Raw genomic sequence first — 15,476 nt, 5'->3', positions numbered from 1 at the left:
AGACCAGGCAGAGCCTGCACAAAGCCACTGCGGGAGGCTCCACCTCACACTTCAGCAACACAGTATCACCCGCTTTATCGTACCATCAGAGGACCGTTTACAGCGTCGGGTGGCTCCGCCAACTGCAGGCTCACACTCTCTTTGCTACTAATTAGTTACATCCTCAGGGTCTCAGGCAGTTACTGCCCTGGCCTCTTCTAATCACTGACACTCCCGAGGTGGAGATTAGACACGGGCACAACATTTTTGTGTGTTTGCATTTGCGCATTTTCCTAAGTGCGCACGTCCTGCTAAGCTAGGGCTCCAGAACAGAATCCAGCACTGGATTTTATAAGGAGGCACTGCTTTCCTTTTATAGAAATGCATTTCCCTGGCTCTGCAAAAAACCTCTTATCCTGATATTCCCATGCAGCTATAAAAAGCCAACACAACCCACAGGACCCTCGGTTTTACAGAATAAACATTAATCATACATCAGATTCCTCTTCAGGAATGATTCTACTTTTATAGCCAGTGTTCCCAGGGGTGATCAGAGAAGCTCTGTCGATTGTCATTGTCTCTATTAACCCTTTTCTTTAAAGCCTGAGGTGCTTTTTTAGGCTAAAAGGCCAGATACGCACACACACACCCCATTCACACTTGTCTGAGACTATTCTGTCTACTTGCTGTGTCTGCCATGTGCTATTACATTGCAGGCATGGTTTGTAGTTTGCCTTTTTGTACACAGTCTTACACCAATCTGCTCATGTAAAATGTCATGTGAATATCAAGCATCAAAACAAAAACAACTCAAAAAGCAAGCGATGGAGAAAGAAAATGATGAAGCAGAAAAGAGTTTTTGTTGCAGTCACGGTTGAGGAAGGAATCTGTCTCTGATTAAATCTGACACATAGGACACTTGTCCTTAAAAAAATGAAAGATGAGCATCCATCCACAAATGGCATATTACTAGCTCAGCTAAATGTCAAGGCATCTGTGTGGAACTGCACAGCTTTGTGATATCAGTGCAATGTATTTTCAAAATTATCAGCTTTATTTCCTGACACATTTCTCAGTTTAATATACCAAATAATATGAATCACTTAAATAGCCCACATCAGTTCTGTGTTTAATTCCAGTAAAGCCACACAAAAGATGCAAAGCCCCACAGCTCCAAATCCCTGTTTGCCGACCCTTCCAGTCAGTAGAGGTTATTACCAAGCCACAGAGTGGTACCTCATAATAGTCATCCCATTATTTTTCTGTCTAGATAGAGACTGCCAGTTTGACAAAACAGTTGCCAAGAGCCACTGAGGATCGTGACCAGACAACCTGCCACGGTGCCAGGACACCGAGATGCACAGCTCAGCAAGATCCCAACAAGGGCTCCCTGCCCTGCTCTGCCACTGCAGGCAGGATTTATGGCATCTGATGTTCCCTCTGCCAGCAGTCTCACAGGTTCTCCTGAAAGTATCCCCACAAGTTCCCTCCACCATTGTTCCTCCTACATCCCAGCAGAGTGGGGAAGGGAGCTGTGGAATGAGTGTGGGGCAAAACAATGTCAGCTGCCCGTTACAGGGGAAACAGCAGTGTGATGACAAGGAGGGTGCAAGAACAAGACTGGGGAGATCAGGCTTTCTCTGTCCCTTCCCTGAGTGAAGGACCACTACCCTTCCTGGCTGAGTCAGGCCCTTGGCTGTGTCAGACAAGCAGATTGTGGAGCAGGAAGGGACCAGGCTGATTTAGAGATGGCCAAAGTGGTGGAGAAGGGTGGCAAAGCAAGGGACCTGGATGCCAAAGCTTTTAATTTCTGCATAGCAGAAACACAACAGGATTCACTTCATTTTCCTGCCTGCATATCAGAGGCACGTTGCAGAGCAGCAAGTCACGAGGGGCCTCTGTCCCAACTGCAGTGTCTCTCAGAGGGAAAGGCAGCCAGGATGGCTGTCGGGATCACTGCGGGGACACTGTGACAGTGGGAAACTGAAGCTGACAACCAGAAACATGGAGTCAAAGCCTGATCATTGCCACCCGAACAAGCAAGGTATCCTGGTGTCAGCCAGGCCCAGACCAAGCCAGCTGGTGCCTGGGAGTGAATCCCAAAATTTGGGTTGAAATCATGTGTTCAGGAGTTCAGACTGTCACCCAAGAGCAGCTTTCCCGCATGTTGTCTACAGTCCCTCCTCTTTAACATTTCAGCAAAATAAGTTTGCCCAAGAATCTGAGAAAAATGACTGGGATCATAAAACAGCCAAGTGAAGTTGTGCAATGTTAAAGACTGATTTGCAAAGTCTCCACTATAATCATGTGTGTCATGATCAAAAGAACATCAGAGTCCCACGACCTGTCAGGATGAGTGCCCGAGGCCTTAAATCATGGCTCACTAGAGTAGTGTCTGAGAAATTCTCTAATTCAGTTTGCAACTTTCTCTGTTCAGTCCTGACATCCCAGGTCTTGTAACTAAGCACAAACTGCATTATTCGAAGCATCTTTTAGGAAAAAAAGCATAAATTACCTAAAAGACTGATGACACAGAGCTTATAAGTTCCTGAATCCATTTTGATTCAAGAGCCTGGCCACATGTCAGACTTTAATTGCAATTGCCTTGATCATGCTGAGCATAGCTGCAGCCAACTCCTTTCATTCCAAGTTGGAGGTGACCCACAAGCAATCAAGTTGGTTTTTCACATGCACAACATTTAGGTGAACCTCAACTACCTTTGCCTCTTTTGAAGGTCACCCTGACCTAGGGACTGGTCTCAGCACTGCCTAACTGCTTGGTGATGAATTCCCTCCTCATGTATCCCAGCTCCCTCGCAGCAGCACTGTGCCATTACTGGCTTTGTTTACAGAAGTTGAGATAACAAGCAAATTGTGTTTCTACACAGAAGAGGCAAATATACAGCCAGAAGAAACTCTCTGCTAGGGAGGTCCTCTCCCCAACATCTCCCTCCCAGAGGAGCTTTCCCGGGTGGCAAGATCTCCTGGGTGGCAGGATGGGATCTTGATGGCAGTGGGATTTCACTGTCGTCAAGGTCTCCACAGAGGCAGCTCCTCATTGCAATACTCTGGATGCTCAGCATAACTTTTTAATTTATGAGGAGTGAACTGTGTAGCTTTTTGCTGAGCTGTTAGATTTGCAACAATGCCAGCTGAGAACCGTGTGACTGACAGGTACACAGTGCTGTAAGATCTTCCTCAGTCAAACAAGAAAGTTTTCTGGGGCACGTCATTCCCATTTCAATCCTGTCCCTACCAGCAGAATCATTCCTGAATCAAATTCATCCTGGGATCACTGTAAAACCTCAGCACAGAGCAGACTGTGGGCTGAAGCCTAACAGATACACGTGGCAGCTCACAGATGAAGTCCAGCTGGGCCCAAGCATGGAGACACAGGGGCCATGCTGACGTGCAACACGATGCACGAACAGGCAGCCAGGGCCCAGTGTATCCACGGACAAACAGACGCATGGACCAAGAGAGCACAGAGAAAACCATGCTTCTGTGCCCAAACACACACCAACAAAACTAGATGTGTGCATGCACAAGGATGGATAGACAGAAAAACACATGCATGGCTCCACACAGGCTCCTGTGAGGACACCCACTAGCAGGTGGGTGTGTCCACACACACACAGCACGGTACAAGCAGGGGCACGAGTGCAGCACACACAAATTCCCCCGTTACGCACTCACAGCAAACACTGCACGCCTGCTCACGCCCCTCAGGATGTGTATGTGGAGACGTGAAGAGCTGAGGACACACTTACACTTCAGATGGGCTCAGAGGTGTGCACACTGTTCCACACCAACGAGAACATGCGCAGACATGTGCCCCTTCACACGTACGTGGATACACGTCCCTACGCCCATGACACACGTGACTGCTCACGCAGGTACCTCAGCTGAAGCACGTGCACACACAAACTCACACACCTGCACAAGCACAAACACACATGTGCACACACACAAACTCACATGTGCATACGCACAAACTCACACACGTGCACACACACATCAAGATGCCTGTACAGAAGTGTGCCAGCACACTGTGCACATCAACAAGCGCATGCTTGCACCTAGTGAGAGGACAGCTGTGCACACACACTGAGCGGTACACAAGCCTGCACACATGTTTATTTACACACGTTATGGCTCTCAGTGTCCTGGGCTCTAATGGCTTCACTTGCAAGAGCAGCTCTTACACAAAAAGTCTGGTGAATGGAGCTGAACCCTTTGTACACATCTCTGTGTTTCTCCCACCTCCCATTCCCATCTGCCCACAATGTCACCCATCCCAAGAAGCAGGGCTGGAAATGCACAGCGCACTTTGATTCAGGGAACATACCTTTTTAGAGAGGTTTCTCAGTGGAGACTTCACACAGTTGCCCATAATATGTTGAGGCTGCCTTTCCGTTGGACTTGGTTATAAAGGAACTGAAGCAATTGATCCCATTAAAGGTATTCCTTGGGAGCAAAGCAAGAAAGGCAGCGCCAGGCAAATCCAAACAGCTACTGGCTGCTGGGGCTTTCCCTCTTCAGGGAGCTTTTTCTCTCTCTGCCTCTCTCTCTCCGTATTTTACTCTATGTTCACTTTCTTGAAGAGATGAAGCAGGAAGGAGAGGGAGGGGAGAGAAACAGACAGAAAGAGAGGGAGAGAGAGGGAGAGAGAGAGTGAGTGAGAAGGGGAGAGAGAGGGAGGCGGATGTATAATCTACATCAGATTAATGTTCAAATCCCTCCCACCCCCCTCAATCTGCAGACAAGATTGTTTCACTCATAGGAGAGGGCTGTTTCAGAGAGAATTAAAACAGAGGCAAGGCAAGAAGTGATTTCAGTGATGAGTTCAGTGAATCCAGCTAGTTTGGGTCCACACAGCCGCTGAACATCGCATCCCTACCCACCCCCCTCCTAACTCCTCTTGGCTTTTCAATCACCAGAGCACTAGGCTGGCCAGAAGGCAATCCACTTAGGGGCTTGGAGCAGAATCCAGAGCTCGTTTTGGAACAGAAATGGACCATTTATCTGGGTGGGACCTGTTTCAGTTTATAAATTTCAGCAGACCTAGAAGTGACTGATTTTTTTCCCTCCATGGTGGAAGCAAGTATGGAGACAGCAGTCCCAGGACCCTACAACGCTCAGCCTCAGGACAGTAATTTTTAACCACAAGGGAGAGACCTTGAGCCAGTCTCATGGCAAAGTTTTTCCAGCTTTCTGCAAGTAAAAATCAATAGGCAGTTTAACCTGCACAAGTCTGCCAAAGATGGGCTCACACCTAAATCTGAACAGCCCCAAGAAAATGTGAAGCAAAGAATTTGGAGGTCAGATCCATCCATTCCCTTTCCAAGCACTCAAGTCCTGGAATAAATAAGAAGCACCTGAACCTAGAGCCAAGTCTAAACTTTGGACTTTATGCCTGTTGTGGTAACAGAATAATCTCCAGAAGAAAAGGGATGAGTCCCCAGTACATTTTCCTCTAATCTCAGGATGAGCATAAGAGCATTCAATCTGAAAAGAGATTTAAATTGCACAGAAACTCATCATCACACTCAGGCAACTGGCTCTGAACAGGATAGCAAATGCACCTTAAGCTGTGGAGCCACCATAGACGCAGCTCCACAGTGATAAGAAGCCGTGGCATGAAAAGCTACCTCTTTCAAGAACTGTGAAGACCAAGATGACACTTGCCGTGCAGCAGCCTGGTTGGACACTCAGGTGTTCAGCTGAGAACTGTCACAACTTTCTTTGTGAGTGTGGTTCCAAACAAAAGCTTCAACAAAGGCCTAAGCCACAGGCTGAGTACTTGCACCACATGCTTTTGTGTAGGAGCCAAAGACTCACTGTCTGGCAGCTCTGGGGCTGTAGGATAGAGAAGGATGAACTGTCAATGTCACAACAAAGCAGGGATTTCTCCTTCCACCCCGATGGTGCTGTGGCAAATTAAGTACGATTGTGAGGTGAATCAATAGTTGCTTTAGAGCTTAGAGGCTTCTTCCACCTAAGGAGATGATATTAGGAGTCCAACTATGACAAAAGTCAACAGCTTCTCCAGTTCCAGTCACAGATAGAAGTGCATGGCCATAGGGAATGGTGTTTCTTGCTCTTCCTTGTACCAACCACTTTCCAAGACTGAAGGCAGTGGAACAGCCTCCTCTCAGATCCCTTCAATGCTTTTTTCATTGTATGGCCTGGGCAAGAGCTACACAAAGAAGCTCCTAAACAGGAAGCTGCAGCAGGAGATGCTGGAAGACACTCATTCAATCCAGGGCAGACTGAGAGAGGGACAGAGAGGATGGGGAAGCTCTGCTCTGGAAGACCTCCATAGCAGAGCCCACTCACAGTAGACTGGGAAGTGAAACTGTTCCTGAGCTGGGCCTGTCTCCTGCTGTCACAGTTTGAAGACTCCTAATGCTGGGGAAATACACAGTCACTCCTCGGGGGGCTGTGCCAGCCCGGGGGGCCTCATAGCAGGGAAATTTGCAGGATGCCGAAACTCCCAGCTCCTCTAAGGCTGCCATCTTTAGCTCTGTTTCTCTTTCCTCTCTTAAAGCAGCTAATGGGAGGCTGATCTACCCTCCGAAGAAGTGCCAGTCATTAATAATGTCCCCTGTCAGCTGCAGCCATTCCCCAGGCTCCTTGTTTATTGACGAAGTGCTTGTCTCCCTTGAGCAGAAGCTGCCACACAGCGAGTGAGGCGCCTGGGCTCCTTCCCGAGACAAACGACTTCAATTCCAGAGCACAAAGGAGAGAGAATTGCCTTCCTGCTGCTAATGAATCTCACCCTGACAGGCAGCACGGAGGCCAGGAACGCCCTGCAATTGAGAAGTGCCCATCTCCCCCATTCTCCCAGAGAGAGGGAGTGGAGCAAGGGAGTCAGACATCTCCTGCCAGAAGAATCCATCACAGCCCCCAGACTGCTGTGGGACAGCTTTGGAAGACAGCTGTGGAGTGTGTCTCACAGAGCTCTAAAAGCCTCTCAACAAAAGTTGAGATGGTCTCCCTCTAAATATGAGCTTGTCCCAGAGCACTCCGATCCAGCCAGCATGGCACGCCGCCGCGTGTGCCTGCTCTCCAGCTTCTCTTCCCTGCAGTTCCAGGCAGCTGCAGGGCAGAGTGAGGGCTGAGACCTGCTGCCAGGCTTGGCAGGGATTTCGCAATCCAGGAAGAGGCAACGGGAGCCCACTTGTACGAGGTTTGCAGCGCAACTCTTCAACTCTGCAGGAATTCTAGTGGAGCTGCAAGGGGCACCTCAATCTAGCAAACAGACCCTGCTGAGCTCTGAGGAGGAAAATCACTCTCTACAATGGGATCTTCTTCCCATCACCAGCACGGGCAGCTTAGAGATAGGCAGGAAAGTGGAGTTGGCAGAAAGGTCATTAGAAGATTAGGTTGGAAGGAACATATTTTCTCCCTTCCTCCAACTGAGGCTGCTGTAAGAGAACAGGATGCTGAGAATAAGTGTGTCAAAAACATTTGTGTGTAGGTGCTGATCTGTGGGTATGCCTATATCTGGGGTAGTCAGTATGCGTGTGGGAGGGCTGCACATGCATGTATACTGGTTTTCCCACACTGTTCTTTGTGGCAATCACACTGTTCTTTTAAGGTCTGGGGCTCTGCCGTAAACTTTCTAAAAATTGGTAGGAACTTTGTGAAATGCGAGTCTTGCTGATGTTTGTGCACCCCTTCCTCTCCCCTGAGGTCCCAGGTGGAGAGCAGAGACCTCAGGGGATGCAGCTTGGCACAGAGTGAGGTCTTGGCTCACAGGAAAGAAGCACTTGGCACAGTGACTGACCTGAGCACAGGGGAGGAAGAAGGCTGGGCAACTTGGCATTGAACAAGGAATGATTTAGGTGGTTTAATATGTCTGGATTCTTTAAAAAGCAGCAGTGCTGTGCTTTGGGCTGGCACCTTTGGCAGAAATGCTCATTTCATAGGAAAATGTTGGATCCCACCATAGCTAATCACTTGGCAGTTGCCAGGAACTTTATCCAGTGGCAGCAAATATCCAACAGACACAACAGAAAGAATAAAAGTCAATATGAAGCTTGGGATTGCTTATCAAACTATAGCTTTTCTTGGCAAAAATTTCCAGTGGCAGTATGGATTTGTACAGTGAGACTGTTCTGATGCCAGGCCCGTTTCAGTGCACAATCCTTCACTTGCTGGAACATTACCTCAGATGGCTGTTCTCAGCACAACACAAACAGTGCAACAGGGTGATAGGTAGTGGGGAGTATGTAGTAGAGCAGGGAAAACTCATTCCTAGCATCTTTTCACTGAAGTCCATAGCTCTACTAAGAGCCCGTTGCATGCTTCAAACATTTAGTATTTTAAGATATGCCACCTTATTTAATTTATTCTAATGGGGGAATTTTTGGTCTATTTTTTCCTATCCCAGAGTGGAGAATGCATATACTAATTAGTAGCTTTCAAATCTGCTCCCAATCACCCTTTAGCTGGTAGCTGTAGATTTGTATTTTACAGGAAACAACCCATCTTGATTACTGGCTGACCTCAGATGAGACTAAGCATTTGGAATAGGTAACATCCTCCCGGTGCCAGTGCTGTCGAGGGCCTCATTTCAAAGCTCCTGATCACTGGAACATGCCCTGGCACTCCAAACTTCCGTGACTGACTTCCCTCTCTTCTTCTGCATCAGCTCCCAAGTGCTTTTGTTGCACATCGAGTTGTGTCTTCTGACCTCGAATGAACTTCGGATGGTTCCATATTCCAGCCAGACACGTACAGGTCCATCTCAAGGGGAGGCACCAGCAGGTATTGGTGGATGCAGTCCAGATTCTCATCTAGGGGGAGGAATATTTCTGCAGAGAGTTTGGGAACTTTCTTTGCTGTCAGCTGTTCCAAGAAGAAAGTGTTGCTGACTCATGCTGTGCATAATATTCTCCTCCATTAGAGCAATTGGATCATATTCAATCACAAACAACAGAAAGGTTATTAAAAAGACCAAGGATATTTTCCATCCCTTTCCATTTTCCAAAACCTGGACTGTCTGTCAACTTCTGTTTGGAACAGCTCTGTTTGTAAATAGCTGGCTTCATTCTACATTAGATGAAAATAGATGGGAACGTGCCTTCTCCTGACACCTTCCCTGCAGATCTGGTCCACGTATTTTGCATTAGCCCAACTTCCAAGTCCCTACGCAGGAGATGTGTTGGCCAGAACACAATGTGCTGTGGATATTTTCTGCTGATGATCCTGAAGATCATCAATGGGCTACAAAAAGACAAGTACAAGCTTGACAGCTCAGAAGCTCCTGAGAGAATTTGTCACGTATATGCAGTACAGAGGTTGTTTAAAGCAAACCTTACATGGTCCTTTCTCTTTGCTCCAGAATATGAGAATTGTGTGCCACTCTGTCTATCTGGGACTACTGCAAAAGTAGGTAATTCTACCTGCCTTCCTCACCTCTTTCAAGATAAGAGGGACAGGGTCAGTGTTGGGCTGGCACACTGAGGTGCTACTGAAAGTGTGGATGACCATCAGCTGAGCAGAGATCTGGGAACCAATACCAACCAACCAATACTCCAAACCAACCCTGCAGCATTACGTGAGGTACACCACTGTGAAAGCGAGATCCACCTCACTTCTAGTTTGAGTAAGGATCTGACAGCATCTTTAGAGGGACCAAACTCCACATCCCAGGACAAGGTCTCTGGTTATATCTCAACACAGCTGGTCCCAAACTACCTAAACCCTTTGCATACTATTTCAGCAGAATACAGGGGGTTGCTGGAGGTTTTCTACTTCCTGCCTTCAACTGTTATGACATGATGCTTCACAATGTTACACGGTTGCCTGTTTCCTTCCAAGAACAGAGAATGTCTTTTGTCTGTGTGGGATGAAGCAATGCTGTGTATTCTTTCCAAAGATGGTTGCAAGATGCAAAGTACATTAGGGGAGGAATGGGTGGAAGAAATATTAGAATATTGCTAACGATTTCATTCATGGAGAATGTTGAGTTCATGGTCTTACGCTGGTGCAGAAGGTACTAGAAAAGTAAATATGACCATACAAGCTAGGACAGGCTTTTGTCTTTATCCTTAAGCAAGGCATTTGATTGAAATTGGAGGATTACTCAAGTTCATTGGCACTGCTGTTGCTCTCTAAGGTCAGAGGAATGTCAGAGGATTATTGAAAGGGAGCCCAAAGTTAGCTAGGCGTCTTTTACTGGATGCACACCATATAGCTGCTTGTTATTGGAAATCAATACCACTCATGGACTCGTCGGGGAAAAACAGTTACTGAAGCTGGAATGCTACAAAGAACCACAGCTAATTCAGCTGACAAACCTGCAGCCCAGCCACTAAAGCTAAAGCTAAACTTCCCCGACACTGTGATGACACCCAGTATTGCACAAAACAAAAATCAAAGTGCCAAAGGTTGATGGAATGGACAGTGAACTGATTTACATGATGATTAATTTATCATTGAAAGCGTCTTTCCTCTCCAAAGATAAGCTGAATCTAACCAGAAGGTTTGTGTATTTCAGTGCATTAGATCATGCTGCTGTATATTTCATGAACGGAATATTTAATGAATGTTCTCTTAGCTTGGTTTTATTTTGATGTCTTTCTATAGCCTTGTAAAACAGATTTGTTTAAAAAGTAAATCACTGACAAAGATTAATGTTTGCTGGCAGACCCGCTGCAGGCAGGAGGCTTATCCATTGCCCCTCAGTGATTCTGTACGTCTGGCTCACATCCCTCAAGCTCTTTACAAGCAATAAATGTGATAAATTTTCCTCCAAGTTGCGAACGGGAGGAGCCGAGTGGATGTGCTCGAGTGGAACAATGTTTCTCTGTGTCCGAGTTTGTTACATACAGAAAACACGAGACATACCTTGGAAGGTGTGGCGGGTGTCAGCAGCAGGGGCGTGCGCATACGCCGGTCGATGCTTTAAGCACAGGGGTGCATAAGCGTGTACAGAGGTGGTTGTATTAGCCACACAGGAGATTTAGCAGAGGCTGCACGAGTAGGCTGTGTGTACATAGACAAGACATGTATACGAAGGCTTTTTATGTCAGGCTACATGCACGGACATGGGTTGTGGCAGCTCATGCAGGGATGGAGGCACGGAGGCCGCACGAGCCCCGCGCAGGTACCCGGACTCCTGTGACACGCACCTGGCACCTACATCACGGCAAGCACGGGACTCTCCCGGCTCTGACACGCACCGGGCGGCCCGGGGAGCGGGCCCGGGACGGGCCGGACGGGCCGCGCGGGGGCGCCCCGGGGCCGCCGGAGCCCGGGACGGGTCCGCCGCTGCCCCGGAGCCCCGCGGCAGAGAGCGGCGCGACCGGGGAGCCCCGGCGGGACCGGCAGCAGCCGGCCACGGGAGTGTCCCCTGCGGCCCCGGGGACACCCTTCCCTCTCCCTTCAGGGACCCTTTTGCGGCCGGTACAAGCCTTCAGAGGTGCCATGAAACACGGGGGGAAAGTCGGGGCAGGATACGGCGTTTCTCCGGGATTTTTTTGCCTCCTAACCCGTGCACCCACGCTCCATACCAGCGAGCCAAGACTGCGCCACGGGACCAGCATCACTACGGCGGTCGGTCATGCTGAGCCAGAAATCTGTTCACCCCACATTACTGTACTGATTTAACAGTGTAAACGAGCAGCTGTTAGAGGTTGTCTCAGTTTGCCATGAGCCCTGACACGCCACTGCTTCACCTGCCTTACAGGTATAAAACAGCACACGAGCACCTGCAAATTCAGACCTTTCACCTTCACCTTGCCATCCCCACACGAGAGTTTCCATCGCTGGTGTCACCGCTCCAGCGCTGCCCAACACGCTGCAGCCTCCCTCGCTAATACACAGGGGCAGCTGAAAACTTCCATTACTGAGCCCTGGAGCCACTCTCCCTCGGCGGGGCTGGCCGGGACTCTCTGGCTTTCCATGGGTGGAGCTCCAAGAGAAGTCCTGATGCAGTGACTGCTCTTGGGCAAATCTCTCGTTAGAATCAGCTGAAGCCAAAGCCATGGGAGGGAACAAGGCCATCCTGCAGATGAGGAGACCAGAAGGGGGAGAGGCTGGACAAGGCGCTTTTCCCCTACCTGCTCCTGGCTGGTTAGAGGAGAATGTTCTTGATACCTGCTTTCCACTCAGGCAGCTTGGGGACACCTCCTGTCCCAAAACGGGGACGCTTCTGTCATCCTGGTTACAGCCAGTTAGGAAGAACTAAAGCTCAAGAGTAAAGGAAGATGCAGCAGGACAAGAAAAGGAAAATTTTACAGGAAATGCAGAAAGATTCTTTCCCTATTTTAATGGTAATGTGGACGCTGACATTAAAGCAGGAATGGGAGATGGTGCACACAGGAGAGGCTTTAAACTCCCTGTACAAATAGAAATACAAAAGCCCCTTTGGCCATAGTGCTAACAGCAGAACTCTGTAAATATTTCATTATTCTCTACGCCGTTGTTTGACCCCTTTGATCCCCATGCTACCAGGCATGGTACAGAGGCAATTGATAGAAAACTGTTGGGGAATCACTTCACTGAAAAATTTAACAGTCAGGCAGGGTGTGAAAGTTAAACGGCTCTGAAAATGTTCAGGTCTCACACAGCAGGATCACTTACAAATTAATATTGCATAGCAAAGGCCCGGAGAAAGCTCTTCTTAAAGGTGCCAGCTAAGCCGGTGGTGTGGCACAGGAGGGATGAGGCAAGGAGAACCGGCGGGTCTCTGTGCCGCAGTCCTCGCACAGCGCCGTGCGGTGAGCCCGGGGCCAGGCTGCTGCTGCACCGTGGGCACTGCGGCCACATCACTGCTGCCCCGGGAATGCCACAAAACTTGCACTGCGGTCCCTGCTGTCCCATTCTCTGTGCTGCTTTTGCTAGGGTCGTACAATAACAAAGTGTTCTGCTGCCAGGCTGCCACCTCACTGCCACCCCAGCTGCGAGGGATCACTGCTCCTCTGCTGTTATGGACAACGACTGCTCGATACTGCACTGTTGCTAAACTGTGATCCATAGCCACGCTACAGACACTACAGGACCCTCAAGATGTTCTGCTCTGCAGGGGTGATAGCACGCTCCTTTGTGCTCCACAACACTCCTTTATCACTTGGCCAATCCAACACTATCCTGCTATCAGGCCAAAATTATATGAAACATCCTCCCCACGCTCCCCTTCCTCACCACTTTCCCACTTTGCTGCATTATCACACACACATCCCTTGCCAACTACACCCGTGAGTCACTGCACTGCTCTCGCACTGCACTGAGCTCCTGTCACTGCAGGGCTACTTTAAAACACTGCTGTCCCACTGTCCCACATACAGCCAGCCCATACTCACAGTGCACTCTGTCACCAGGTGCGTGGCGTTGCTCTCCTGCTAAGTCACAGCCGTGCTTCCAAAACTGCGGCATAGTGGTAACACCTCACTCGCTGCCTTCTGGTACAGCGGGATGGTGCTGTCAGATCCGCGCAGCCCTTTGCTAATATCACACCAGAAGCAATCACTGCTGTATAGAATGGCTCCCGTCTGCAATATTGTATTACTACATCAGTAGACTGCTAAACTCTTCTGTCAGGCTACAGCACTACACAATTATCGCACCCGTGCACTGCCAAACTCCTACTGCATGGCACCAATATCACATCTCTGCTCTGCCCCGGGATTGCGTTACCACACCACCGCATCGTCAGTGCCGTGTTCTCCAGGCACGGGGAGCTGCAGGCACTGCATGTTAACCCGGTTATAAACTCCACAGCACAGTGCTTTCCTGCAACTGCCGCCTGAGCCAGCGTGCAAACATGTCATTACACTGAGATGACATCCTGGCTTATACTTAATACATCATTACACTACCCTACTTTTGTTAATTCATGTACCACTCATTTGCAAAATGGTAAAATATCCTGGAAGAGTATTATTGCTTAATTACATTAGAGCATCACTGCACCAATATAGCATAAGCCTAATTAATAAAATATCACTGCATCCTGTATCCTGGCAGTATCTTAGCATTCTCCCGGAGTACACACCCACAGTGCACTATATTGCTGTGCTGGTTATATAAACACGGCGCTTCTGCCTTCACTCCGTCTTTTTTTCTGCACAGCTACAAATCTGTCTCCCTCAGACACAACCCTGTAGTCCCAAACTGCTCCTTTTTGCTGTTACTGCAACAATGACATCTCCGTGAAGCCATCGCTGCAATCTTTTCCGCGTATCTGACTGTACCACTGTAGTGTTTGCACCCGTGACCACATCCCTGCACCACTGTGGAACAGGGGGATGATGTTCCACATCTGTAGAGCTGGGATGAGATATACTGGTGCTGCTGGACCACAGTGCTCTGCTGCTGCAGATATGCATCACTGTGCTCCTCTCCTATGTACTGCAAAATTGCTGTTTTAACTGTTTCACAGTGGGCTGTGTGGGCTGGAGAGAAGTTCTTGTATTAAATAAATTATCTGCCGAGCTGTTGCTGTCTTCTAATTCCAACGTGGAGCAGACTGGTCTTACAGCACCTGCAGCCTCAGACTGCAACCCTGGACACTTCTGTGCCTGTGATCCTGCCTCAGCCCAGGCTGCAGCTTGGGCTCCTGAAGGTGTAAGTCCTTGCCTGTCTCAAAGCTTCATGCATATTTTTACACATTTGTTTCTTCATTCACAGAAACAAAATTTATATAATTCCATTCCATGACAGAATTTCCATACATCGTCTCCTTGGGCCTTTATTCACCCCAGGATTTTGATATCACTACAGAAAAATAAAAAAGCTTCACATACCTCTTCCTGTAACCAGCTCTTTGTGCATCCTAAATTATAGTTCCCCAGCTTGTATCCACAAGTCCTCTGTAAAGGGGGATCTACTAGACCCTACTCCCAAAAGTCAGTCCTAAAATCTCCATTAAATGGTCATTCACTCATCGTTTCTTCAAAGAAAGCAAGTGAGAGATTAATACAGAAAGAAATGGGAATAAATAACATCACACTCTAAAAGAAAGGCGCTGGTGTGTGTAAGTACTGGTGCAAGGTACCCAGCACAAAAATGAAAACTAGAATTGTATCTGTCTCACTTCTGTAAAGGGCATTGTTCAACACCACAGTTAAATTTTACTAAGTTTACAGAAATGTCTTCTGATGCTGGAATGCAAGCAGCAGAGCAGGTAAAATAAAGATACCGTTCAGGTGAGGGTTGAGTCCAGAACCAGAGAGGTTTCCGTGAGTGGAAGCCCTGGCATGGATTTGTTTGTATGTCCAACACTTTGAGGACATACAGCTCCATAGACTTAGAATCTGTTCTCAGATACATCTTCACTTCCCTCAGAACTACAGACACAGCACAAGTCAGAACCAAGTCCACCGATTTCAAAGCCTGATGCTGCAATACTGCTTTGTGTAACGTGGTTGAACACCAACCTGCTGAGCAGGCTCTTCCTTATTGCTGCTACAAGATTTTAACCGAGACTTCTGGTGCACCGTTGGCACAGGGAGGGTAATACTCGTTCTGAGTTAAACACAACC

General features: G+C 48.3%; 1 protein-coding gene across 6 annotated transcripts in view; it reads right to left on the bottom strand.

The window, feature by feature from the left end:
* LOC113984311 (calcium-binding protein 1) overlaps nt 1-15,476 on the bottom strand; it is a 72,493-nt gene that overhangs the window by 26,691 nt on the left and 30,326 nt on the right. Inside the window, exon 1 of one of the 6 annotated variants that reach the window (XM_027714236.2) lies at nt 4,328-4,562. The exons of the other annotated variants lie outside the window; for them this stretch is intronic. Within the exon in view, the coding sequence (XP_027570037.1) occupies nt 4,328-4,372 (45 nt within the window). The 5' untranslated portion in view covers nt 4,373-4,562. Of the gene's footprint in view, nt 1-4,327; nt 4,563-15,476 lie in introns of those variants that run through there. 6 annotated transcript variants of the gene reach the window in all.

This window comes from Pipra filicauda, unplaced genomic scaffold, assembly GCF_003945595.2.
Source record: "Pipra filicauda isolate LSUMZ 115617 unplaced genomic scaffold, ASM394559v2 scaffold33_size4404698_pilon, whole genome shotgun sequence".
Lineage (NCBI taxonomy): Eukaryota > Metazoa > Chordata > Aves > Passeriformes > Pipridae > Pipra > Pipra filicauda.
The sequence above is the reverse complement of the archived record's forward strand: the minus strand, read 5'-3'. Positions and strand labels throughout refer to the sequence as shown.